The sequence below is a fragment of the Cervus elaphus genome, chromosome 32, assembly GCF_910594005.1.
Source record: "Cervus elaphus chromosome 32, mCerEla1.1, whole genome shotgun sequence".
Classification (NCBI taxonomy): Eukaryota; Metazoa; Chordata; class Mammalia; order Artiodactyla; family Cervidae; genus Cervus; species Cervus elaphus.
The window spans coordinates 31,624,932-31,652,613 of NC_057846.1; the positions used below are offsets into that span (position 1 = coordinate 31,624,932).

The 27,682-nt window shown below is 38.9% G+C and overlaps 1 protein-coding gene across 1 annotated transcript in view; it reads left to right on the top strand.

Moving 5' to 3' along the window:
* LONRF1 (LON peptidase N-terminal domain and ring finger 1) overlaps nt 1-27,682 on the top strand; it is a 45,068-nt gene that overhangs the window by 12,239 nt on the left and 5,147 nt on the right. Inside the window, exons 2-10 of the mRNA XM_043893677.1 lie at nt 10,784-10,902; nt 12,255-12,377; nt 15,340-15,489; nt 16,024-16,264; nt 16,366-16,462; nt 18,323-18,437; nt 21,429-21,550; nt 23,958-24,116; nt 24,230-24,392. Coding sequence (XP_043749612.1) covers nt 10,784-10,902; nt 12,255-12,377; nt 15,340-15,489; nt 16,024-16,264; nt 16,366-16,462; nt 18,323-18,437; nt 21,429-21,550; nt 23,958-24,116; nt 24,230-24,392 — 1,289 coding nt within the window. The remainder of the gene's footprint in view (nt 1-10,783; nt 10,903-12,254; nt 12,378-15,339; nt 15,490-16,023; nt 16,265-16,365; nt 16,463-18,322; nt 18,438-21,428; nt 21,551-23,957; nt 24,117-24,229; nt 24,393-27,682) is intronic.

The following is a 27,682-nucleotide window of genomic DNA, read 5'->3' on the forward strand; positions in this document are numbered from 1 at the left end:
ATTGACGAGCCCAAGGGGACAGATTTTAATGAATTTCCCCTGCTTCAGCAGACATTTATCAAAGCCAGGAATAGAGGATACAGGGACAGTAAATAATGGAGGGAGCTCAAAAACAGATTTTTTTAAATAATTAAATATATGCTACGCACATACAGGGATGGAACACAATCATAATAGCAAACACTTAAATAGAGCTTATAATGTACCAAGCCCTGTTGGAAGTACTGTGCATGTGTTACCTCTCTCTCTCGAGGAGCCCTGTGAGCCCTGTTAATAGCAGAGGCAAACAGCAGGGACTCTGGACTCAGGTGGCTGGAGGGAGCATCTAGAATCCTTCACTTACGAGCTGTTTGGTCTTGGGCAAGATACTTAAACTCTCTGTGCTCAGATTCTTTACAAAAATGTGAACAATATTAGACCCACATAGGATTGTTCTGAAGGTTGTAGATCATTTAGAACAGTTAATAGTTTTTGTTGTTACCAAATAACTGTATTAACTGAAAAAAAATTATCATCTCACATATTTAAAATTCTTGCCCTTTGCTCCTTTGTGTGTATTTTTGCATTTTAAAAATAAAAAGTCTATTTAAAATTAGTTCAGTTCTTCCTTTGGGGGTAGTTTTTTTTTTTTTAATTTTTATTTTATCAGCCATAAAAAGGAACAAATTTGAGTCAGTTGTTGTGAGGTGGATGAACCTAGAGCCTGTTGTACAGAGTGAAGTAAGTCAGAAAAACAAATACTGTGTATTAACACATATATGGAATCTAGAAAAATGGTACTGATGAACCTATTTGCGGGGCAGAAATAGAGACGCGGACTTGAGAATGGACTTGTGGACACCATGGGGGAAGGAGAGGGTGGGACGGGTTGAGAGAGTAGCATTGACAAATGCACACTACCACGTGTTAGAGAACTAGCAGGAAGCAGCTTTATAGCCGGGAAATTCAGTTCACATGCTTTGTGATGACCCAGAGGGGTGGGATGGTGGCAGAAGGGAGGTCCAAGAGGGAGGGAATACACGCATACCTTTATCGGACTGACTTCATTGTGCAGCAGAAACCAACACAACATTGTAAAGCAATTACCCTCTGAATAAAAATAAGTTTTATTTTTATTGGAGTTAGGTTGACAGTGTGTTAGTTTCAGGTATATAGCAAATTGATTCAGTTATATATATATGTATTATTCTTTATGTTTTAAATTCTTTCCCCATTTAGTTTATTACAGAATATTGAGCAGAGTTCTCTGTGCTATACAGTAGGTCCTTATTGGTTATCTGTTTCAACTGTGGTGGTGGTTTAGTTCTCAGTCGTGTCCAACTCTGTGCAACCCCGTAGACTGTAGCCCGCCAGGCTCCTCTGTCCAGGGGATCTTCCTGACCCAGGAATTGAACTTAGGTCTCCTTCATTTGCAGGCAGATTCTATATCTGTTTTGTAATAAGTTCATTTGTATCAATTTTTTTTTCCCATTTCACATATAAGCAATATCATATGGTGTTTTCTTGTCTTTTTCTGACTTCACTTAGTATGATAGTCTCTAGGTCCATTCGTGTTGCTGCTGATGGCACTATATCATTCTTTTTTTATGAATGATATGTATGCTGAATGCATATGTATGTACCACATCTTCTTTATCCATTCACCTGTAGATGGACATTTAGCTTGCTTTTATGTCTTGCCTATTGTAAATAGTGCTGCAGTGAACACTGGGGTGCATGTATCTTTTCAAATTCTGGTTTTCTGTGGATACATGTTAAGGAATGAGATTGCTGAATCATACGGTAATTCTGTTTTTAGTATGGAGGTGTTCTCCATAGTGGCTGTACCAATGTACATTCCCACCAACCGTGTAGGAAGTTTGACTCTTCTCCACACTTTCTCCAGCATTTATTGTTTTTGATAATGGCCATTCTGACTGATGAGAGGTGATATCCCATTGTTGTTTTGGTCTGCATTTCTCTAATAATTAGCCCTGTTGAACATCTTTTCATGTGCCTCTTGGCCATCTGTATGTCTTTGTTGGGGAAATGTCTGTTGAGACCTTCTGCCCATTTCTTGATGGGGTTGTTTGTTTTGACATTGAGCTGCATGAGCTGTTTGTAGATTTTGGAGGTTAATCCTTTGTCAGTTGTTTCATTTGCAGATAATCTCTCCCATTCTGTGTACACATGCGCGCTGAGTCGTGTCCAACTCTTTGAGACCCCATGAACTGTAGCCCGCAAGACTCCTCTGTTTATGGGATTTTCCAGGCAGGAATACTGGAGTGGGTTGCCAGCTCCTCCTCCAGGGGATCTTCCCGACCCAGGGATTGAACCTGAGTCTTCTGCATTGGCAGGTGGATTCTTTACCACTGAGCCACCAGGGAAGCCCCCATTCTGTGGGTTGTCTTTTTGTTTTGTTCATGATTTCCTTTACTGTGCAAGAGTTTATGAGTTTGATTAGGTCCCATTTATTTTTGGTTTTATTTCCATTACTCTGGGAGGCAGATCTAAAAAGATATTGCTGAGATTTATGTCAGAGTATTTTCTCCCCATGTTTTCTTGAGAGGATTTTCTAATACCAGGTCTTACATTTAGGTCTTTTCTTTTTAAGTTGGAGTATAATTCCTTTACAGTGTTATATTAGTTTCTGCTGTACAATAAAATGAATCTCCCAACTCATCTCACCCTCCCCTTTCTCCTCTATGTCCACGTGTCCATGATCTGTGACTCCATCTCTATTCCTACCCTGGAAACAGGTTCATCTGTACCATTTTTCTAGGTTCCACATATATGCGTTAATACATGATACTTGTTTTTCTCTTTAACTTCACTCTGTATGACAGGCTCTAGGTCCAACCATACCTCTACAAGTGAACCAGTTCCATTCCTTTTCATGGCTGAGTAATATTCCATTGTATATATATGTACCATATCTTTATCCATTCATCTGTTTTTGGGCATTTGCTTTGCTTCCATGTCCTGGCTATTGTAAATACTGTTGCAATGGACATTGGGGTACATGTGTCCTTTTGACTTAGGGTTTTCCCAGGGTATATGCCCAGGAGTGGGATTGCTGGGTCATATGGTAATTCTAGTTTTAGTTTTTTAAAGAACCTCAGCACAATTCTCTGCCGTGACTATATCAGTTTACATTCTCACCAACAGAGCAAGAAGGTTCCTTATTCTCCACACCCTCTCTAGCATTTATTGTTTGTAGATTTTTTGATGATGGCCATTCTGACTGGTATGAGCTGATACTTTATTGTAGTTTTGATTTGCATTTCTCTAATAATTGGTGATGTTGAGTGTCTTTTCATGTGCCTCTTGCCCATCGATATGTCTTTTTGGAAAGATGTCTGTTTAAGTCTTCCAGCCATTTTTGATTGGGCTGATGTTTTGATATTGAGCTGCATGTTGTCGTTCTTGTTTTTCAGTCACTCAGTCAGCTTTTTGTGACCCCATGGCCTGTAGCACACCAGGCTTCCCTGTCCTTCACTATCTCCCGGTGTTTGCTCAAACTCATGTCCGTTGAGTCAGTGAGGCCATCCAACCATCTCATCCTCTGTCATCCCCTTCTCCTCCTGCCCTCAATCTTTCCCAGCATTAGGGTCTTTTCCAGTGAGTTGGCTCTTCGCATCAAGTGGCCAAAGTATTGGAGCTTCAGCATCAGTCCTTCCAATGAATATTGAGAGTTGATTTCCTTTAGGATTGACTGGTTTTATCTCCTTGCAGTCCAAGGGACTCTCAAGAATCTTCTCCAACACCACAGTTTGAAAGCATCAGTTCTTTGGCACTCAGACTTTTTTTTTATGGTCCAGCTCTCATATTGGTACACAACCACTGGAAAAACCATAGCTTTGACTCTGCAGCAAAATGATGTCTCTGCTTTTGATGTCTCTTCATTTTCCTTTCTCAGGATTGCTTTGGCTATTTGGGGTCTTTTGTGTTTTCATACAAATTGTAAATTTTTTTGTTCTAAATCTGTAAAGAATTCCATTGGGAATTTGATAGGGATTGCATTGAATCTGTAGATTGCTTTGGGTGGTGTAATCATTTTCACAGTATTGATTCTTCTAGTCCAGTAACATGGTATATTTCTCCATCTGTTTGTGTCATCTTTGATTTCTTTTGTCATCAGTGTTTTATAGTTTTCTGAGTACAAGCCTTTTGTCTTTATAGGTAGGTTTACTCCTGGGTATTTTATTCTTTTTGTTTCAATGGTAAGTGGGATTGTTTCCTTAATTTCTGTTTCAGATCTTTTGTTATTAGTGTATAGGAATGCAAGAGATTTCTGTGCATTAATGTTGTATCCTGCAGCTTAACCAAATTCATTGATTAGCTCTAGTATTTTTTTTTAGTGGCATTTTTAGGGTTTTCTATGTATAGTATGATGGAATTTGCAGACAGTGACAGTTTACTTCTTCTTTTCCAGTTTGTACTCCTTTTATTTCTTTTTCTCTGATTGCCATGGCTAGGACTTCTAAAACTATGTTGAATAAAAATGGTGAAAGCGGACATTCTTGTCTTGTTCCTCATCATAGAGGAAATGCTTTTAGTTTTCACCATTGAGAATGATGTTTGCTGTGGTTTGTCGTACATGGCCTTAATTATGTTGACATCTGTTCCCTCTGTGCCCACTTGCCGGAAAGTTTTTATCATAAATGGATGTTGAATTTTGTCAGAAGTTTTTCCTGCATCTATTGAAATGACCATGTTTTTTTTTATTCTTTAATTTGTTAATATGGAGTTTCATATTGATGTATATATTTTGAAGAACCTTTGCATTCATGGGATAAACCCCACTTGATCATGGTGTTTGATTAATGTGTTGTTGGATTCTGTTTGCTAGTATTTTCTTGAGGATTTTTGCATTTATGTTCCTCAGTGATGGTCTGTAATTTCCTTTTTTTTGTGATATCTTTGTCTGGTTTTGTTTTCAGGGTGATTGTGGCCTCATGGAACGAATTCCCTCTACATTTTTTTGGACAAGTTTGAGCAGGATGGGTGTTAGTTCCCTAAATAAATGAAAGAATTGGTCTGTGAAACTGTCTGGTCCTGGACTTTGTTGGAAGATTTTTAATGACAGTTTCAATTTCGTTACCTGTGATTGGTCTGTTTATATTTTCAAATTCTTCTTCATTCAGTTTTGGAGAGTTGTATATTTTTAAGAATTTGTCCATTTCTTCCAGGTTGTCCCATTTTATTGGCATGTAGATGCTTATAGTAGTCTGTTATGATCATTGTATTTCTGCAGTGTCAGATGTTATTTCTCATTTTTCATTTAATTTTATTATTTGCATCCTCTCCCTTTTTTCCTTTGAATTTGGCTAAAGCTAAAGGTTTATCAGTTTTATCTTCTCAAATAACCAACATTTAGTTTTACTGATGGCTATTATTTTCCTCTTTTCTATTTATTTCTGCTCTGATCTTTATGATTTCTTTCCTACTGACTTTGGGTTTTCTTTGTCCTTCTTGGGTTGCATTAGATGTCAGGTTAGACTGTTTGAGACTTTTCTTGTTTCTTAAGGTGAGGTTGTTAGAACTGTTTGAACTGTTTTTGCTGCGTCCCATACGTTGTGGATCATCGTGGGGTTTTTTCTTTTGGTTGTGCTGGGACTTCATTGCTGCTTAGGCTTTTTCTCTAGTTGCAGCGAGTGGCGCCTGCTCTCTTGTTATGGAGCACAGGCTCTAGATGCACGGGCTTCAGTAGTTGTGGCTACCGGGCTCAGGAGCACAGGCTCAGTAGTTGTGGTGAACTGGCTTAGTTGCTGCAGGGCATGTGGGATCCCAGACCAGGGATCAAACTCATGTCTCCTGATTTGGCAGGTGCATTCTTTACCACTGAGCCACCGGAAAAACCCCATTGTTTTCTTTGTCATTTGTTTCTGTGTATTTTTTTTTTGTTTGATTTCTTTAGTGATTCTCAGTTATTGGTAGCATGGTGTTTAGCCTCTGTGTTTGTGTTTGTTTGTTTTTTTTAACAGTTCTTTTGCAGTGTCCGATGTAATTTCTCATTTTTCCCCTGTAATTGATTTCTAATCTCGTAACATTGTGGTTGGAAAAGATGCTTGGTACTATTTCAGCTTTCTTAAATTTTCTTAGTCCTGAGTTGTGAGCCAAGATGTGATCTGTCCTGGGGAATGTTCTGTGTGCACTTGAGAAGAATGTCTATATTCTACTGCTTTCGGGTGGAATGCCCTGTGCTGTGCTTAGTCGCTCAGTCGTGTCTGACTCTTTGCGACCCCATGGACCATAGCCCGCCAGGCTTCTCTGTCCATGCGGATTCTCCAGGCAAGAATACTGGGATGGGTTGCCATGCCCTCCTCCAGGGCATCTTTCCAACCCAGGGATCGAACCCAGGTCTCCCACATTGCAGGCGGATTCTTTACTGCCTGAGCCACCAGGGAAGCCCCAGAATGTCCTATAAATAGCAATTAAGTCTGTCTGGTCTGTTGTGTCATTTAAAGTTTGTGTTTCTGTATTTATTTTCTGTCTGGATGATCTGTCCATTGGTGTAAATGGGGTGTTAAAGTCCCACATTATTGTGGTACTGTCAATTACCCCTTTTCTGGCTGTTAGCACTTACCTTATGTATTGAGGCGCTCCTATGTTGAATGCATAAATATTTGTAGTTGTTGTATCTTCTTCTTGAATTAATCCCTTGAACATTCTGTAGTGTCCTTTCTTATCTCTTGTAACAGTCTTTATTTTAAAGTCTGTTTTGTCTGATACGAGTATTGCTTTTGATTCCCATTTGCATGGAATATCTTTTTCCATCCCCTCACTTTCAGTTTGTATGTGTCCCTAGGTCTAAAGTGCGTCTCGTATACAAAATATATATGGGTCTTGTGTTCGTATCTATTCAGCTAGCCCTTGTCTTTTGGTTGGAGCATTTAATCCATTTACATTCAAGGTAATTATCAATATGTATGTCGGTGGGTTTTCTCCTTCTCTTGTGTTTCCCGCCTGGAGAAGTTCCTTTAACATTTACTGTACAGCTGGTTTGGTGGTGCTGAATTCTCTTAACTTTTGCTTGTCTATGAACCTTTACATTTAGGTCTTTAATCCATTTTGAGCTTATTTTTATGTGTGGTGTTCTAACTTCATTTTTAACATGTAGCTGTCCAGTTTTCCCAGCACTGTTTATTGAAGAGACTGTCTTTTCTCCACTGTATAGTCTTGCTTCCTTTACTGTAGATTAATTGACCATAGGTGGAAGAAAACTCAGATTTTATAGCTGAAGAAACTGAGGTACAGAGGTAATTTGCCTCAGTTCACAGTGAGTGAGTGGAGGAGCAGAAGTTGAAGCCAGGCTGTCTGGCTTCCAGGCTCTGAATCCTTCTGGAATGCCAAGTGGCAGGAGATGCAAAGGAAAGCATCTTGGAGAAGAGGTTGGTGAGCTGAAAAAGTTGTCCAGACAGAGGGGAGTTGGGTAGGGGTGGTCTCACAAGGAGGAAGCTCTGTGAAAAGGAAGGAGGCATGAAGTAGAAAAAGGCGTGCGTGGGGCTGAGTGAGTAGCTAGGTCCTGTTGGACTCACTGGGAGGTTCATATTGATGGGAAATAAGGCTGGAGAGATGGGCAGGTCCCAGGCACGCAGGAACTTGGATGTTGTGGTAAATAACTGTATCTGTGGATGGTGAGGATATAGGTAAAACTGGAGGCAGGGTATGCAGTTAGCAAGCTGTTACAATAGCCTTAGCTTAATTTTGGCTTTCAAAATGTTGTTATTAGCAGTTGGGTTGGAAAAGACCAGGGATGGATTGGGGAAATATTAGAGGAGGTAAAACTGACTGTGGTGAAGGTTTGATTTGGACAGTCAGTGTTACTCACAATACAGCACACATATCCTTTTTGGGGGGGGGGGGTGGCTGGAGGTGTGCGAAGTGTACTCAGCCTGAGGAAAAGCACAGCTGGCTGTTGGAAATTTGATGCAGCTGGAAGTAGGGTGAAAAAAAGGAGAGGTAGGAATTAAATCCTGCCCAGTACACTCGGCCCTGACACGTCTTTATATTTCTGCATATTTCCAACAAACCGAGTCTGTGATGCGCAAGGCGCTGCGTACCTGCAGCCGTGGACTGAGGCGGGCCCTCCCGGTGCCTCGTGCAGTGAGGTGACTGGTGCATCCCAGGGTCCGCGGGGCCTGGAACGGAGCAGACAGTAAATGTCTGTCGCTTGTTAAACACTTGAGTTAATGACACAGCCTGGCTGATGGCATCTTTTTCGCAGTTGCCTTTCCCACAAGTGGACACAGAGGGCAGATGTTCTCTATCCTCGTACTATTCAGAGGGCCTCAGACGTGCATTGGTGGTTTTTTGTTTTTTAATTAGGAAGGACTTGAAGGAAACAAGTGGGGTGGCCCTAATCTCTTTAATAATGTACTGGGTGATGAGGCTCCCCCCTCCCCAACAGAGTCACTCAAAATCACTATTCCACTGGCATGTGAAACGCTCAGTAAGAACAGAACCTACAAGGATTCGGGGAACAAGAGTTTTAAGATCTGACCCTCCTGTCATCTCCTTCACGGGTCCAGCACGCTTCTCATCCCAGTAGACACCAGCTTTCCAGGGAGCCTGGGTAGCTTGAGCTCCTTGTTTGTATCCCTCGGAGGGGAGACGCGTGGTGGACTGACCTGGCGCTTTAAAGACGGGGGTCTCCCCAGCCCCTTCCCGCAGCGCTGCCCTGGGGAAGCTGCGTAAAGGGCAGCGGTGACGACCTCGATCAGAGGGTACGGTACGCACGAGGTCCCCATGGGCACTGCCTCCAAGGCCGTGCGGGGGGACCTGCTGTAGAAGGAAACACGTGAGAAGAAAAACAGTCCAGTAGGGGACCCGAGTGTGGAGGGGACTGTTTGTTGTGACTGAACCCCCTCTCTCTGGAGCTGCCGGAGCACAGGCGGGTCCCAGGGGTGCTGTTGGCAGCACCCCAGCTGTGCCCGACGTGGTCCCCATCCTCTCCAGCCCAGGGAGCTGGACGCTGCCCTGGTGACCACTCCTTGGACCGGCTGGGCACCTGCTGCTCCCTGTTTCCCGGACTCCGACTGCTTGTCCAGTTAGGACCACATGGTGTCATTTCACAAGAAAAGAGGATTTCCTAATGTGACTGTGAGCTCCTCAGAGACAAGGAGAAAGTAACATCTTTGCAACCCCTCCAGCATCTGTCTAGCTTGGTGCTGAGACTCCTCATTCTTGATTGATTAATCACATGCAGCTTTCAGTTTCTATGAGTTTTTGTTCAGATAATGATTTACAATTATATTGCTTTAAGAAACAAAAGATGAAATGTTCCAGACATGTCTTTTTCTGCTTAAGAAGTAAGAAATATTTTCATGAAATACTAATTTTATTCTTAAAATTTTTTCATTGGTATAACTTTGAGGTAACAGTTCGAGTTCTCAAGTACCAGCAACTGGAAAAGGCCTATCTAATTAATTGATAAATCGAGAGTTATCTGTAAAAAAGCAATCATTTAACAACTAGAGTAAACCGGGAAGCTATTAAGGAGTTTTATTATAGTTTTTGTTTTGTTTGCCCAGGACGGCGGGTGGTAAGGTCTTTATGCCCTTCCCACAATGAATGCTTTATTTTATAAGCATACATTTTGGAAGCCTTTAAAGATGAATAATAGCTTTAAAAAGAAGAGTCAAGTTAATGTCATCTATAGATACTGAAAATTGATTTCTGGCTTAGACTTCAGTTTCAGAATCTATGTAACGGTAGTAATTTTTTTTTTAACCTTTTTTATTGGAATATAATTGCTTTACAGTGTTGTGTTTCTGCTGTACAATGAAGTGAAGCAGCTTTAAGTATACAAAATCCTCTCCTCCCTGGACCTGCCTCCAGCCCTTCTAGGTCATTATAGAGCACCGGGCTGAGCTCCTGGTGCTACTCAGCAGGCTCCCACTGGCGGTTTCACACATGGTAGACTATATGTGTCAACCCTGATCTCTCAATTTGCCCCACCCTCCCTTTCTCCCCTCTGGTGTCCATATGTCCATTCGCTACGTCTGAGTCTGTACGAAAACAGGGTCATCTGTACCATCTTTCTAGATTCCACATGACCTGTAGTAATTGATTATAGTATCATAAATGAACCAACCAAGTGTCTGAAATTTTTACTGCCTTTGGTTACTAGTTTGGTTCTCAAGTAGAGACATAAAGCATAGTGAAATTATCACCTAAAGCTTTTTACCCTCAAATACTTGAAATTAAATCTGTTTTGGGGGCTATCCAATCCTGTTCTTACTAATGCCAGGAATTAAAAAAATTTTCCATCTTAAGAAACCTGACTCTTGTCAACCCATTTCCTCCAGAAACAGGACCACCGTGTCTTCTCACCGTGTCTTCTCATAAGACCATGCCTCGGTCAGTCTTTGTAACTATGGGAATTCCATATGCAGCAGTTACACATGTAGTCATTGATAAAGTTTTCAAAATCAGGTATAAAAAAAATTTACCACAAAAAGACAAATCTAAACATCTAAGATACATCTTCTGAATCTTTGCCTATGTTAGGAAAACATTCAGTTTCTTAGGGGTGATCATATTATGAAAATAAAATATTTTCAGTTTTTTTTTTTTAATTGAGTTTTCTCCACTGAACTAATCTAATCATAAGGATTTGCTCTAACTTAAAGAAGCTCAACATGCCAGTGGGTGCACCTGTACCGGGCTTGGTTCTCTGCCTTTGCTTCTGTGGTTATTGACTGGAATCGCTCAGTCAGTTCTTACTCTAGTATGATGTTTCCGTGGATTATACAGTAATCTTTTAAAAATAATCAAACCTTCATAACATTGATTTCAGAGCCCAGCGACTTGACTCTGAAAATCTACAGAGCTGAATCGTATGCTGGTCTCCAAGAGTTTAAAGCAGCCATAGAAGATTTAAATGCAGTTCTCTTTCAACTGCCAAATTGGCCTGAGGTAAAACTACTGTTTTACATTTGCATACATTTAAAAGTTTCAACTGTAGGGAATATGGATTTCAATTATGATTGTAAGTTATAATGAAATGGATTGGGCGATTTCTTTTAAATATGTAGAATAGTTCTGGAAGTCTAAGGTCAATATTTTGAGTGGATGAATGTCATCTGACAGTTATTTATTAGAAATTATTTATTATTTATTTATATAATGTATATATAATAATTTATTATATTTATATATACATATATTATATATATAGAATTTATTTATATAAATTATTATTATTAGAAATGTTTGTTTCCTAACTAGAGAACAACTTGAATCGAGGCACAGAAAAAAAAAAAAGACCTTAATATACAGCATTTCCTCAAAGACATACACCTGGCCCTATTGCAGAGACGGACCCAAAGAGGTTATCAGTGGAGGAGGTTTATTAATGGAGAGAGGAGAGGTTCTGTGGCTGAACAGTTGACTGAGGCATTGTGGTGGGAACTGGGTGATGAGGCAGTCATTTAATACGGTAGATGGGGGCCTTGCCCATGCTCTTTTGAAAAAAGAGTTGCGGCATGTATATATTATATAATTGGTTTACGAATTCTCCTTTTTACCGGTACTGTCAAGGCAAATCAGTCCATCTCCCATATATGTTATTTAAATTAAAAGTCATCTTTTAATGTGACTTTTTTTCTGCATTCAAAGCTATGCCTTTGAGGACTATATAGTGAGTATGCTCTAAAATTTATAAATTAATAAAGAAAATGAATCAGAATCCCATGATGACATGACCCGTTGATACAAGTCAAATCAGTGTTAAGAATACGAGGGAAAATGATTTGTACAGACAGCTTTGGCGGCGACAGTGGTTTAGTCGCTAAGTCGTGTCTGACTCTTGCTAGACTCCACGGGCTGTAGCCCACCAGGCTCCTCTGTCCGTGGGATTCTCCAGGCAAGAATACTGGAGTGGGTGGCCATGCCCTCCTCCAGGGGATCTTTCCAACCCGAGAATCGAACCCAGGTCTCCTGTGTTGCAGGAGAACTCTTTTGCCAACTGAACCACCAGGGAAGCTCTTAAAACCATTAAACAGAAAAGAACCCTCTGGACTTATCATTGACAGGATATAATTAGAAATGTAGCTTTGGAGTCATTTTCTGGACCTCATAATCAGAGGTGCATCTCCCGGGTAGGGTGTGAATATGCCTTTAAAATGCTTTGGGCTCCTGAGAGTTATTTAGAGTTTCAAAATGAACATTTCCAAGCAGAACTTTTTTTTTTTTTAACCTTACATGATATTGGTATTTCAAAGAACAATTCCATCCCTAACAGTTGGGTATGTGTGCTTTTGTTGAAGGTCTACTTCAGGAAAGGAAAAGTCCTCTACGATGCTGGGTTTCTAGGTGATGCCTTACAACTCTTTCTTCAGTGCTTAGCGCTTGATGAAGATTTCGCACCTGCAAAGCTAGAAGTAGAAAAGGTAATCCGTCTACCAACTGTAACACTTCCAGTCAGTTTCCCAACAACAGAGGTCTTTTTATCAAGGCCAGTTAGAATCTCGGGGTAAGGACATAAGGGGTGTCCATAAGTCAGATTTAGTAGCCGTCTGACAAGGGGTTTTCAGGTTCAGTATACTTATTAGCATACTGAGTTCTTACCGAAATAAGAACATTTCAGAGAGAGTATTAAATGCATTACTTTTGCCTAGTTAAATTTAGATGTTCTCTAATAGTCTGTTCCATGGGAGCCAGACCAGTCATTCTTAATTAAACATTGTTGTCATGATGTTCCTGCTCAGGAATTTTTATTGGCTTCGTTTGCCTTTCATTTCAGGTCTCAACTTTGCTTGCTTTCTGTGGTTGCCAATAGTACTGCCCCACTCAATTTATTTTTTGCCTTAATTTTCTCAGTACTCCATACATCCCTTTCCAGAGTTTTTTCAGTGGTACGTCAGTAGGTGTTAATTAAAAGGAAATGACTCTGGGAAACACTGGGTTAAACCAGTCAAACAGATTTCTTCAGCCCTTCTCGAAGAGTTTTTGCTTTGCTAGCATGACAACAGCGTTCAGCTTTTGCCAGATTTACTCACAGAACATCTGGGAAGACTAGAGTCTCTGAAAACTGTTTTGGGAAAATCTACCCTAATACAATTTCAGTGCCCAGTCATCTTGTTCCCTGCAGTGTCCCCCAAAGAGGCCACATCGTTGATTGCGTTTGTAGTGTTTCTCAGCATGTGGCTTTTTGTCAGAGTCATTTCAGTTGCATGGTAAACACAAAGATTTCCTGGGCCCCACCACAGACCTTTGGAATTAGAATCTCTGGAATTAGAGTATAATTTAACAAGCATCTCAGGAGATTCTTATGTACCTTGAAGTAAGAGAACTTTGGAATTTTTCTTGCATTCCAAATGCTTTATGAATAAGCCAACATCCTCCATAAGGCTTGTTTGCATACATGTTCTAGCCCACTGATTTAACAAAAAATGGTTTACTGTTGTGTCTTTTCTTACCGTGCTGTCTTTGCTAGAGTGATCTCCCTGGCGAGACTGCAGACTTTATAAGGGCTTATAATTTTGCATTTTCCCTGCTGCTGGGTATCCTTACTTTTCTGTAATTATTTGTTGGTTAGTAAGGTCAGGTGAATGCAAAATACCTACTGCCTTGAGCTATTTTTTCTTTTCTTTTTTTTGGGTTAATTGTGGTATAATTTACATATACTAAAAGGCGTTTTATAGTTCAGTGAGTTTTGAGAAATTATACATTCATGTAACTACACCCCAGTCAAGACACAGACTATTTCAGATCACCCTGGAAAGCTCCCTCATCTCCTCTGCAGCAGATTCCCTCTCTCTGTGCTTCCAGAGGGAGCTACTGCTCAGAACTCTAGCGCCACAGACTAGTTCTGCCTGTTCTGGACCTTCACATACAGTATATACTCTTTTTTTGCTCAACGTGTTTTTGAGACACATCGGTAATTTTTTACTTTTTTATTGTTCACCAGGTATCCTGTGGTATGAACACATCACAGTTTGTGATATTAACAGTTAGTGGCGATTTTCATTTGGATTGTTTCTAATTGATGCCATGAACATTCTTTTACAAGTCATTTTGTGTTCATACGTTTTTATCTCTCTTCAGTAAATACCTAGGAGTCAATACTTTTTTTTTTTTTTTAATCAGGGGAAATGTAAAAACATAGCCAAATTTTTTAGTGATTGTTCATTAAATGGTTTATTGCTTGAGCACCTACAGATACACACTTTCATTAATACCATGTAGATTTCCTTTTTATTTACATTGTAAAGATTCGTGAAAAATTCTGATTTTTGTGCCTTGAGAGATAGGACAGCTGAAAAACCAAACTTCCAAAGTGAGACTTTAAGAAATGTGTATATGCGGTACATATACACACAGCTTATTTGACAAGCAAACAAATTTGAATCCCTCTCATTCCTTTGTAGCCAGTCTGTTCCTCTGTTGTAATCCCCTTGTTGGAGAGTTTGAGGTGTTCCTGAGAGAAGCACCCAGAGGTTAGATACTGCAGCTGCCTCCGTTTGGGCTGGCTGCCATGCGATGCCCCCGTTAATGCCGGGGGTGGTGACTGACCATACAGGTCACTGGTTCAGGGAGAAGCTAAATTCACTGTAAACACATGGAATTTTAGTTCTGTGGTTAAAGGTCCAAGTTCACATAAACAGTCTAAGTTCAGCCTTAGAATATACATTCGGATGAACCATTAACTATATTGACAGGATGGGACTTGCTGATGGTCAGAGGTAAATATTTTCCACTTCTCTTAAGATCTCTTCTTTCTACAAACCTTATATATACACGTCAGCCTTTACCTTGGGCATCTTCTCAGGCCACCAGTCTTATCACCCCCAAGCTTCCTTTTGAACCATTTCTTTGATGTGGTTTGACCCCCTTGGAGGCACACCTTGGTTTTGGCAGGACTTTTAAAATCAACATGGCAGTCCTTGATTTTTTCACCTAACCTGTTCCTTCCCTGCCTGTTAAAAATAATATTAGCTGTAAGTTTTCTCTTTTTTTTTTTTTTTAGTTGATGTATAGCTAACTTACAGTATTATTAGTTTCAAGTGTACAACAAAGTAATTGGATATTTTTATAGTTTATACTCCATATGAAGTTTTCCAGAAATTCTTAAATATTGAGTGAGTGAGGTAAGTGAAAGTTACTCAGTCGTGTCTGATTCTCGCGACCCCATGGACTATACAGTCTGTGGAATTCTCTAGGCCAGAATATTGGAGTGGGTAGCCTTTCCCTTCTCCAGGGGATCTTCCCAACCCAAGGATTCCCACATTGCATGCAGATTCTTTACCAGCAGAGCCACAAGAGAAGCCCTCTTAAATATTAAGTAAGTAAATTATCCTTAATAAAATATTTTATATTTTTCATTATTCTTTTATGATACCTTCCTTACAGATTTTATGTGATTTATTATCACCTGAAAACTTAAAAGAAGGCCTGAAGGACTCTTCCTGGAGTTCATTACCATGTATTAAAAACAAACCTTTCAGTTTTCCTTCAGTGATGGAAGAGTCTCACTCTGCCAGTGAGCTGAGCCCAGAGCAGGTAAGAGGTGAGAAGAGACGGTCATAGGCTTAGTGTATCCATTTTCTTTACAAGATCTTCACTTTCCTAGTTTCAAATATTAATACTAAAATCTATGTAGGTACTTTCAGCTTAGTAAGGCTTGTCTTAATAGGATTCCATCTGTGACCTTTTATTTTACACTAAAAACTTTTATGTGAAATATCTGCTCATTAATCACAATGTTACATCACCTGAATGTCAGAAATGTTTGTCTCCTGGAAAAAACCAGAACATTGTATTTACCTTACTTTCCTTGTGGTAGAAACAACTATATTAGCATAACTACTTAAACCTCATTATGACAGAAGTCAGCTTGATGTCCAGGGCTCCCTAAGTCCTGGCAAAAATCCTTTACTTGCCAGGGTTTTAGAATTAAAAGTTGATTTTGTTTTAAATGAACAATAAAATAAACCTTTCAAGACATCACAGTTCCATTTCAGTTTGGTTCTTGGCGAGAGCAATAAGGATAGTAAAAACATAGTCAGTTACCCTCATTTGTTGCATTTTTTGTAGAATGAAGAAATAGCAGAGGTCACTTCAGAGCCTGTCAAAGGAAGCCTAAACCGTGCTCGGTCAGCACAGGCTATAAATTCAACAGACATGCCTGCCAGAGGGGACTGTTTAAAAAGAGTGTCCTCGGAACCCTCACTTTGTATTCAAGAGAAAGGTGTTCTGCTGAAAAGAAAGTTGTCTCTCTTAGACCAGGATGTGATTGTAAATGAAGATGGAAGAAATAAGCTGAAAAGACAGGGAGGTAAAAATTTCACTACATTCACACAGAACACATTGATTTATTCAGAATGGCTTCCAAACTTTTTTCCTAAAAAAGATAACCCCCTCTCTTTGTTTTAATAGAAATTCCCACTGAAGTCTGTACGTTTTCATTAACTTACAGTGATGTCCCAGAAGAATTAATAGATGTCTCAGATTTTGAGTGTTCTCTCTGCATGAGGTAAGTATGTCAAATTTTATGAGATGAATATTTTATATTAATGTAAATAAATAAAGCACAGAGTAGATAAAGGTAATCTACTCTGTAAGAACTGGACTTCCTTGGACTGCAAGGAGATAAAACCAGTCTATCCTAAAGGAAATCAGTCCTGAATATTCATTGGAAGGACTGATGCTGAAGCTGAAACTCCAGTACTTTGGCCACCTGTCTCGAAGATCTGACTCCTTGGAAAAGACCCTGATGCTGGGAAAGATTGAGGGCGGGAGGAGAAGGGGATGACAGAGGATGAGATGGTTGGATGGCATCACCAACTCAATGGACACGAGTTTGAGTAAACTCCAGGGGTTGGTGATGGACAGGGAAGCCTGGTGTGCTGCAGTCCATGGAGTTGCAAAGAGTCGGACACGACTGAGCGACTGAAGTGAACCCTAAGAATAAGCAGTGTGAAGTAACAGAGTAGTGAATTAAAAATCAAAAGATAAGAATTTTAGTGCTCGGTTTTCCTTTCACATCTTGGGCAAATAACAATCTCTGACCCTTATTTAGCTTTTCCTTACTTAGAAGGGGCTTCCCTGGTGGGCCCATTCCTTTTCTTTACCATGACTGAGCAACTAACTTTGACTTTTCACTTACTTAGAAAGTGGTGTTAGGATTTGCGTGTGTGTGTGTGCGCACGTGTGCGTGTGCACGTGCACAAGTACACAGTCTTTCAGTCGTGTCTGACTCTTTGCGACGCGGTGGACTGTAGCCCACCAGGTTCCTCTGTCCATGGAATTCTCCAGGCAAGAATACTGTAGTGGGTTTCCATTTCCTTCTGCAGGGCATCTTCCCAACCCAGGGATCGAACCCACATCTCTTATGTCTCCTGCACTGGCAGGCAGTCTTTACCACCATGCTATATTTAAGACTTATAAGAATCAAATGACTAAAATATAAAAAGTATCTGAGGAATTGTACTATAAAAGCTATACATGTTATTACTGAGACTCCATGGTTTTAGATTTGGGTAAGAATACAATGATGTACTGTGTGTATGTGATTTTATCTTGTTTATGTATCTTAACTCCAAAATCCTTTTTAAGTAACATTGGATAAGGATCTCCATTATGTGAATGCTTGTAATTCTAAGACTGATAATTTGGAAAGAACATTTCCCATTTATATAAATTGTGGTGGAGGCAAGGGAAAAGTGTGTAAAGCACCTGGAACTGGCCACACCAGCTATTTCTGAGCCAAGTCTCTTGATTCTAACCCTTGGCTGCTTCATCTTGAGGTGAAGGGATCAGACCCTGATGATTTCTGAAGTACCTATACATCTAACAATACTGGGAACTCCCAAACTGTTGTGTTTTAGGAAATAACTAAAATGTAAGGAAAATTAGTTTTTCCATATTGTTTGAGTATCACATCTGATTTTGAGCATCAGTTTTCTTTAGGATTCAGTGGTAATATTCAGTGGATTATTTTGAATGAATTTCATATAGTAAGGCTTTTATAAGCTTTTTAAGAAAACCAGTTTTAAAGTGATGAGTGTATACAAAAACAAATGAATAAGTAATAATACAGAAGTACTGCCCATCTCAGTTTGGACCAGCCCCGTTTCAAGGCTTCAGTAGCCCCTGTGAGTGGTGGTTATATTAGTCGGTACAGTTCCAAGCAGGGTACCCCTGATGATGGTGAACTTTTAACCAGTTCAGGAGGCTGTACCTGGCATTTACCACTGCTCCTTCCCTCCTCTCCTGCCTGTCAAACTCTCCTTCCTCTTCTAAACAGAAGCTAGTGTTATGGTTACATTATTTGTTCAGTTTTTCCAGTGGACAGCTTATGGTGAAAACAAACATGTATTCCGGTTGATTTCAGGTTGTTTTTTGAGCCAGTGACAACCCCTTGTGGACATTCATTCTGTAAGAACTGTCTTGAGCGTTGTTTAGATCACACACCATATTGTCCTCTTTGCAAAGAAAGCTTAAAAGAGGTAAGCATTTGTGTATTTGTTTATTGCTCTTCAGTGTAGCAACATGGTTTGATTTCTATTTAGCCATAGAAATAATGATTATTAGGTTCAGAATAAATTACATTATACATATTGATTGACCCAAAGGGATCATGCATGTCTCTTTACCCATCTGCTACTATTGGAGGAAGGTGAGTTTGGAGAGGGTGGGACAAAGCAGAGTCTGAAGACTGAATCCCCATACTTAATTTTTTAAACAGATGAGGTGTGATCAAGTACCTGGTCAGGAATATGTTGATTTTAATGACAGTACTGGGGAATCTCAACTGCCCTGCAGCCCACCCCCATTTTTAAAAGGTTGGATTTTAGGCCTCAGTCAATCCCTTTAACATCTGAACCAATTCTATCCAGCAGAACTTACTATATTGATGGAAATGCTCTGTATCTATGCTGTCCAATATGGTAGCTATTGGCCACATGTGTGGGAGGGACTACTTTTAATTAATTTACATTTAAGTAGGCACGTGTGAGTAGTGGCTCCCACATTGGACAGCGCAGTTGTAGAAAGTGGCAGCCTGGCAAGGAGCGGGAGGCACAGCTTCCCACACCCCTCCTTGTCTGGCAGGTGGTCTGCACTGATCACCTGCACTAGGAAAACAGCTGGATCTCAGGTGGGTCTCTTCTGTAACCAGTGGGAGGGCAGCACCCTCTTCAGTCCTGCTTGATGTCCTCAAAGGTGAGGCCAGAGCCTTAGAATTCTTGTTGCAGTGGTAGATTGATCCAAGAGAGTGATTCTGTCTCTAGATTTTAAGAAAAAAAGTGTCTTGCAAATACGATGTAAAAATTTGATGAAAATCATTTTGCTATTTTTATTTCCTATGTAAAAAGCATAGCTCTGTACATAGCATGTATATGTATTGTTACATTTCATACAACATAGCAACCCTATATGTAGTAGAACACAAAAAACAATGTTTACAGTTGGGAAACCTAAAATCTTTATTCTTAAAGAGTTTCACATTTCCAACTTTTAGAGTAGCTTATCTGAAAACAGAGTCTAAAACATGCTGTCTTTCCTGGTTTTTCAGAGTTTTCAGATATGCTTATATACTTACTATGCTTTAAATTTAGAGTTATTGCACCTTGAATGTCTGAATTTCTAAGGAAAACAAGAGTTACGATGTTATTTAAAAACGTAACTAACATACTATTTAAAAACAACTTTATCCTTTGTCCTGACTTGAAGACACCATGTATAATTGGTAAAGTCTAAATATACATTTACACGGACAAATGGATATGCTCTAGTTTTCTGCTCTTCCTACTTATTTTGCTCATTTTTTCATCTGAATGCATTTCAAGATGTGATTTTTCATAGCAGCATACTAGTCCAATGATACAACATTGTTCTGTTTTGGAGCATTTAAGTTTTTTTTTTTTTTTTTAAAGTATACTATGGTCAGTGTCTTTGACTCTTTCCTTAGGATAAATTCCTGGGAGAATTACTGAATCAAAGGCCATATATTTTAAGGCTCTTAAAACCAATTGCCAGATTGCCTAGGTCCCAAGTAATGTAGAAATTTAGATTCTTACCAGTAATGGAAGAGAGGCCATATTCCCAAATTTAATACGTGAGTCTTAAGTTTTAAAACATCTTTATTAATTTGAAATTGCTTTTATATCTCTAATTTGATTAATTTTATAATAAACTCAAGTTATCTATGTATATGTATATATTATCTGCTCAAGAGTACATCTCTCCAGTCAATAGCCCAGTTGTTCTCAAGGTATGGTCCCCCAACCAGCAGCATCTATATCCCCTAGGAATTTGTTAGAAATACGGATTCACAGACCCTTCCCCAGAGCCACTAAATCAGAAACCCTGGTGAGGGCTCAGCAGTCTACATTTTTAACAAGCCACGGTTCATGCTCAAGTTTAAAAACCACAAGTATAAGCCATTTACCCACCATTCATATTTTCTACTCTGTACTTCATTAGATACTGACAAAACCCTTATTTTTGCTGGATCTAGAGGAAAAGCTGGTTTCTCTTTATCTTGTGGTTGTCTCACAAGAGTTTTCCTCATTACTTTTATTAAGCAAATTGGCATTGGACATATATATACATACACACAGATACATATATGTTTGTTCAGAATTGTGTGTACAGACTCTGAACTTGGTCCCTGGCCCTATGCAGTTGTTAGTTTAGTTGCAGAGATATAATATATCTCTGTCCAGCTAATATAGTGCAGGGTATGGTAGCTGCCTTCTATACATTAAAGGTTATTCCTAGGAGACAGAAAAATAATTAAGGAACACTTTATGCAAAAGGTAAAATTGCAGCCAGACCTTGAAGGATAGTCAGATGGCTTTTGGCAGTTGGAAGAGAAAGTAACACAAAAATGTATCAGGGTGTTAGCGTTCAGAGCATTATGGGAGTGGCACAAATGGACCACCTTACCCAGAGGGTGGCTCACATAGGAAAAGCAGCCTCTTGATAAGGGCATCCGTAGTCATCGTGGGATGACAACAGAAGAAAAATCTGAAAGAAAAGTTATCTGGAAACTCTGCCACTGAAATGGGGAACAAAAAAAGGGAGCAGCTTTGCTTTTCTTAAATAAGGCAAATGCATTATTTTTATTCCTTGTTTCTCAATTAGAATGCTAATTTCAGATACACATGCACTGTCAGAAGGAACTTACCTTTGGTGTGGGAGACAGCAGGAGCAGTGCTGACTGCTCTTAATGGTGTGTGATCATAGCAAGACAAGGGTCATCTTATGCAGAACTTGTTTCAGGTTGCAGACGTGTCTTGAATGCTCTTGAGCTAAGCTTCAGGCAGGTTTTCCAGTTTAGCATCATCCATTGTACTGTTCCCCCTCACTAATGAATTCAGAACTGACTGTATAAATATGTAATAAAGGCTTTACTATATCAGTTAAACTGTTTTACCTGTTTTGCACTGTAGGGGAAAAAAAGTGCTGGAATGTAAAATAATATTGTCTTTCAGTATCTAGCAGATAGGAGGTACTGTGTCACACAGCTGTTGGAAGATTTAATAGTGAAGTATCTGCCTGATGAGCTGTCTGAGAGAAAAAAAATATATGATGAAGAAACTGCTGAACTCTCACAGTAAGTTTCTTCTCATACAAATTAACATAATCAAATCAAACTACTACCCTTTGAAATAATGAGGAGAATCCTCCTCACAGCCAGCTGGGTTCTGTCTGGAGTTCACCCCAGTCTAGTCAGAGGCATATCGTAAACAAATATTGGTTAATTTCCCCTGTCTTCAACACTCAGAAGTGTTCAGGTTTATTTGGTAACTTCAGATGTTCTGTTTGGAGTGACTTCCTGACAGCTCTCCACACTGAAGCAGTCTTTTAGGTGGGGGTGGGGGGCTCCCCCAGGGACATCAGGCTGGTGGAGGTGGTTGCTGGGACCTGCGGCCCTCAACCATCAGTCCCCGCCCACCGGAGAAAGTAGAGGGTAAGTGGCCTGGATTGGCAGGGGGAGTAGCCAATCGTTTGCAAGGGGTGGGACCTTGAGACCTGAGACGGAAATTGGAAGGGGTGACTTAGGGGCTAAATTCTCAATGAAGATACTGACCGTTCATATACTCGACTTAGTATCAGGAAGGTGGAAAACCTGGTGTAACTTTGGGATTCCGTGGTACAGGGTACTACCGGGAGCACATAAAAAGCTGATCAGGGCTGGGTAATCTGGACCTGGTTTTGTTGCTCTCCGTGTTGCTTTCTCACGCTTTTCTTTTCTCTTCCTTCCATGACTTGACCTCTTCCACCCTTTTCTTCAGTCTCCAAGTTTCTTTACTGGGTTTCTAATTTCTTAACTCTTTTCTGTTCCTACTTTCTTTTAACTGGACACTGAAGACCAGAAGTGTAATTTTTACATGCTGTTTCTAGTTTTCTTTTTTAAATATAAACATTTTTTATCTCACTAAGAAAAAAGTAACTGTGCTTCACAGACTTTTTGTTTTTAGTATGTGTCCACCAAATGTCATCGAGTCGGTGGCCTTCAATATAAGAAAGGTTTCTATCTTTTCTTTATAGAAGTTGATAGTGGTTTGTCTTCTGATGGAACTGATATTTTATTGTGCCTTTGTTGATAGAAAATATTCTAATGTGTGGATTATACACCTTTTGGACCAACACTGCAAAAAGCTGGATACAAGAAAGTTTCAGATATGTTTTTGAAATACTTAAACACAATGCCAGGACCAGACCCCCCACAAAGAGTGGACTTTATGAATGACAGGAGTAGTGATGCAAGGGAAGCTGGGTGATGGAGAGAAGCCTCAGGAATCTTGCTGTGTACTAAATGGGCTGTTTTCTTAAGAGTAGCTCACTCTCTGGTGCTTACAAGTTTTGCTAATTAAAAGATATACTGGGTTGTGTTTTTCCTCCCCCGTTTTTATGTTCATAAGAGTTGTTAGTGTTGATAAAACACAGTTTTAAAAGTAGAGGAATTAGGACTTGTATATTAAACGTGTATTACATATAGACTTCACATTGTGGTCTTTTTGAAGAAAGAGTAGAAAATATTAGTTGGGGTTGGGGGAGGGAGAGCCATAATCTGTAACTCAAAGGTAATCACCACTGGCATTTTGGCATATATCCTTCCCAATTTTAATATATAGAAATACATTAGAAACAAAGATGGGATTATTTTACTCCTATTATTCAATACCTTCCTTTTCTCATTAATCTAAAGTCTAAATATAGTATCTCATTTTATGGTTACATCATAATTTATTTTCCTGGTTGCCTCTTTTTTGCTTCTAAGTTTTGGCTACTATACACGTTGAACATTCTTACAATACTTGCAGGAAAAAGTACACCTGTTGGTTCAAAGGATATGAATATTTTTAAAAATTTTTGATGTATATAGCCAAATTCTTCTTCGGTATGGTTGTACTGTTTCAAACTGCCCCCGTCAGCTGCCAGTTTTTCCCCTTACCCTTGCTAAAGGGTTTCTCTAGATTAATGAGAAACTGAGCGCTGCCTTTATCCTTCATATTTCCTGCCAATCTGGGAATTAAAATGCATCATTTTAATTATCTGGAAAAAAATTTATGCCATTGAATTACCTGCTTTTGTTAGTGAGAAAATACGTTAGTGACTAAAAATTTTTAAAGATGTGGTTTTTGTCCTTTGCAGGAGCTCACTTATTATTAAGAGTAAGAGTGTTTTATGGATAATAACTCTGTCATGTTACAAATATTTTAAACAGATTTTTAATATAAAATAGTTATAATCAATTGCTTTTGTTTTTCATAAAAGTACATAGCTCTGAGTGATAACTTTGTAAATTCAAATTTACTTGTAAGAGGATTACAAACAGTTTTAGGATTAATATTGTATCAACATAAGTTTAAATGAAGGGGATGCTGATTCTTATTCCTTCCAAGAATAAAAATTACCTGCTTTTAGAGTAAATTTTTGTTTTCTATTACTTACTGAAAATTTCGCTCATTTTTGTTGTATCTTCTGATATACAATAATGCAATTTTCTTCTTCAGCTTGACCAAGAATGTTCCAATATTTGTTTGCACTATGGCCTATCCCACTGTGCCTTGCCCTCTTCATGTATTTGAGCCAAGATACAGATTGATGATTCGAAGAAGTATACAGACTGGAACTAAACAGTTTGGGATGTGCGTCAGTGATACACAGAATAGGTATGCTTTTTGTCTAAATGTTTTTATTGATTCTTGAATAATCTGTGAATATTGCTGAGAACATGCGTGCTTGTGGCTTGAACTTTGGGTACTAACTGGAGTTTTTCTTTTAGTTTTGCAGATTATGGTTGTATGCTACAAATTAGAAATGTACATTTCTTGCCTGATGGAAGGTCTGTGGTCGATACCGTTGGAGGAAAGCGGTTTAGGGTTTTAAAAAGAGGAATGAAAGATGGATATTGCACTGCAGACATTGAATACCTGGAAGATATTAAGGTATTAAAACCTACCCTTTTTCAGCATTGGTGTACTCTGTCCTAGGCATTGTACAGGCCTGCAGTTTTCTAGGCACGTTAACCAGTTCTTCCTGTTAGAGACCCTCATCAGTACTTAGGCAAATTAGTTCTGTTACCTTTTTCTCGTTTTTTGTTTTTTTTTTTTTTTAAACTTTTTATTTTATGATGGAGGATAGCTGATGAACAATGTTGTGACAGTTTCAGGTGGACCTTCATATCATCTTGCTCTTAATCACTGTGAGTTCCAAGAGAACTTGGGAGACCATAACCTAGACTTTGTTCATTTCTACTGCCTTGACACCCACCACCGTGCCTAGAATGTAGTCACATGTGTAGCTGAATGGTAGTTACTTAACAAAAGCAGGGTGTTGAATGGAACTTCCAATCTGACTTATGAAACCTGCTAATTCCTGCCCTTTTAAATTAATTGGTAGTCAAAGCTGATACAGTCAGCAGTAGATTGAACTTTGATGTAAAGGTAAACATGAAATCCTTGAATGGTTCTATATATATTAAGATATGCCTAAGATAACCTCAGTGATAACATACACACAAACTCTATAGACCATCACAGATACAGTACTGTCAGTATAATTATAGGTGATATCTTACCTGGGGAGGGTTAGTGTAATAATTTTCTTGAATAGGGTTAATGCTACCCTTTTGATATTTCTAGTACCCGCTTTAGCATCTGCAGTTAGTTTAGGTACCAGAAAAATGATTTGAGAGATTATAAGTATCAAATTAAAGGCAGTTTTCTTTGGAAGGGCATTAGAAAATTATAAAAATCAGAAAATCTTGTATTATCAGTTGTTCATTGGTCTGCTTGATCGTCCCAAGCAGCACTTACTGAGTGTTAGCATTGGGCATTTCTACAAACAGTAGCTCACTGAATTTTCAAAAGTCAGATAGCAGGTAAGGAAAGTAGGATTCAGGCCAAGACGATAATTTAAAGCCAGCTTTCTAGCTTCAAGTGCTGTGTTTTATCATTGCACTCTTGATAAGCTTCTCTGCTGATGAACTTCATTAAATCTGATACTGCCTATCCTATTTTATTATAAAGATGCTATGGGAAAACTTTGTGCAGTGAGCTAGAAGTATTGAGTTGGAATTTTGAGTTGATTGATATAGTCTGTGCCTTAGCATATTTGATTAATGGACTCATTTCCTAAAGGTGATATTCTTTGTAAAACTAATTTACATCTCCATATATTGTATTTGCTGACAAAATTCCTTGACCATATATGTATATGAAATACAAATATGACAGTATGATAGAATATTGAAAGTGTTAGGGATTTGATGTTTAGACAACTGAATTCTGTATGTTGTAGTTTTAGGAATGTCTAATAATTTTTCTTCATCTTAGTGCTTCATCTGTGTAATGATTTCTTGTTCATTCTGGGAAAGCTTCTCAAATTTGTTTTTTATATCAAGGGTATTTTTTCCCTTGGTGTTGTACTTCTGTTTTCTGTCTTTCAATAACATTTTAGATTCTGTTATTGCAAGGAAATTCCATAACTTTAAAACTTCTGCCAGCTTTTTAGCTCCTTTTTCTAACCAAACTCATGATTTTTATCATTCCTTGTTTACCAAAGTTCATGGTTTGGCCCCTTGAATTTTATAAGGCTGGAAACTAGATCCTTTTTTCTTTTGTAATAGTTTTAACAAGTAACATGTTTATTTTTTTAATCAAGATTTTAAAAATTGAAGTATAGTTGATTTACAGTGTTAATTTCTGAACAGTGAAGTGATTCATTTATACATAAAATATTAAAAAATGTAAATATTTTCCATTTTTATTATAGAATACTGAGCATAATTCTCTGTGCTATATAGTAGGACCTTGTTTATCCATTCTGTATATAAAAGCTCATATCTGCTAACCGCTGCTAACCTCTCCCTTCATCCCTCCACCGGTCCCCTCTCCCTTGGCAACGACTAGTGTATTCTCTGTATCCATGGTTCTGTTCCATAGGTTCATCTGTGTCATTTTGAATTCCACATGTAAGTGATATCATATGGTATCTGTCTTTCTCTTTCTGCCTTACTTCACTTTACGGTAGTTGCAGCCATGTTGCTACAAATGGCATTTTTAAGTTTTTTATGGCTGAGTAGTATTGTGTGTATGTACCACTTTTTTTAACTTTTCATTTGATTTTGGAGTATAGCCAATTAACAATATTGTGATAGTTTCAAGTGGACAGCAATGGGAATCAGCCATAGCTATATATACACCCATTTCCCCTCAAACGCCCTTCACATTCAGGCTGCCACACAATATTGAGTAGATTTCCCTGTGCTATACAGTAAGACCTTGTTGGTTATACATCAGCAGTGTTTACCACATCTTTATCCGTTCACTGTTTCTATGTCGTGGCTATTGTGAACAGTGCTGTTGTGAACATAGGGGTGTATGTATCTTTTTGAATTATAGTTTTATCAGGAGGTATGCCCAGAAGTAGGATTGCTGGATCATACGGTAATTCCATTTTTAGTTTTCTGAGAAACCTCCATACAGTTTGCCATAGTAGCGGTACCAACTTACGTTCCCACCTATAATGAAGGAGGGTTCCCTTTTATTTACAGACTTTTAATGATGGCTATTCTGGCCAGTGTGAGGTGGTACCTCATTGTAGTTTTGATTTGCATTTCTCTAATAATTAGCAGTGATGAGTGTCTTTTTATTTGTTGTCTTGGGAGACTGACTTAACACCTAGGGGAATGTTTTGCCTATGACCTCCTCTAGGAAATTTTATGGTGTCATGTCTTAGGTTTAAATCTTTAAGGCTTTTTGAGTTTATTTTTCTGTATGGTGAGAGGGTATGTGGCTGTCCAACTTTTCCAATACCCCTTGCTTCCTTTATCAAAGATTGTAGGTTTCTGGGTTTATTTCTGGGCTCTCCATTTCTATTCCATTGATCCATATGTCTGCTTTTGTACCAATACCCCTTCAGTGGCATTAAGCACATTCACATTGTTGTGAAAAAGCAGATGCTTTTTCATCTTTGGTTATTTTTTAACAACTTGAGATGAAAAATAAAAAGTTACATTCTTTTGTCTCTTGTGTACTATAGTCTTACCTTTATCAGGATGTTTTTTAGACTCTCATTGTTTTTATACTGAGTCATCCTTGAGATATGAAAGGCTGACTAAGGCAGTATTTGTTCAGATGCATTAATGTATGTGAAATATAGTGCTCTCTGGCACAGAGCAAGTGGGATAGGCGTGTGTGTTAAAGAGAGATGGATGAGTTAATGCTCAGTCTTC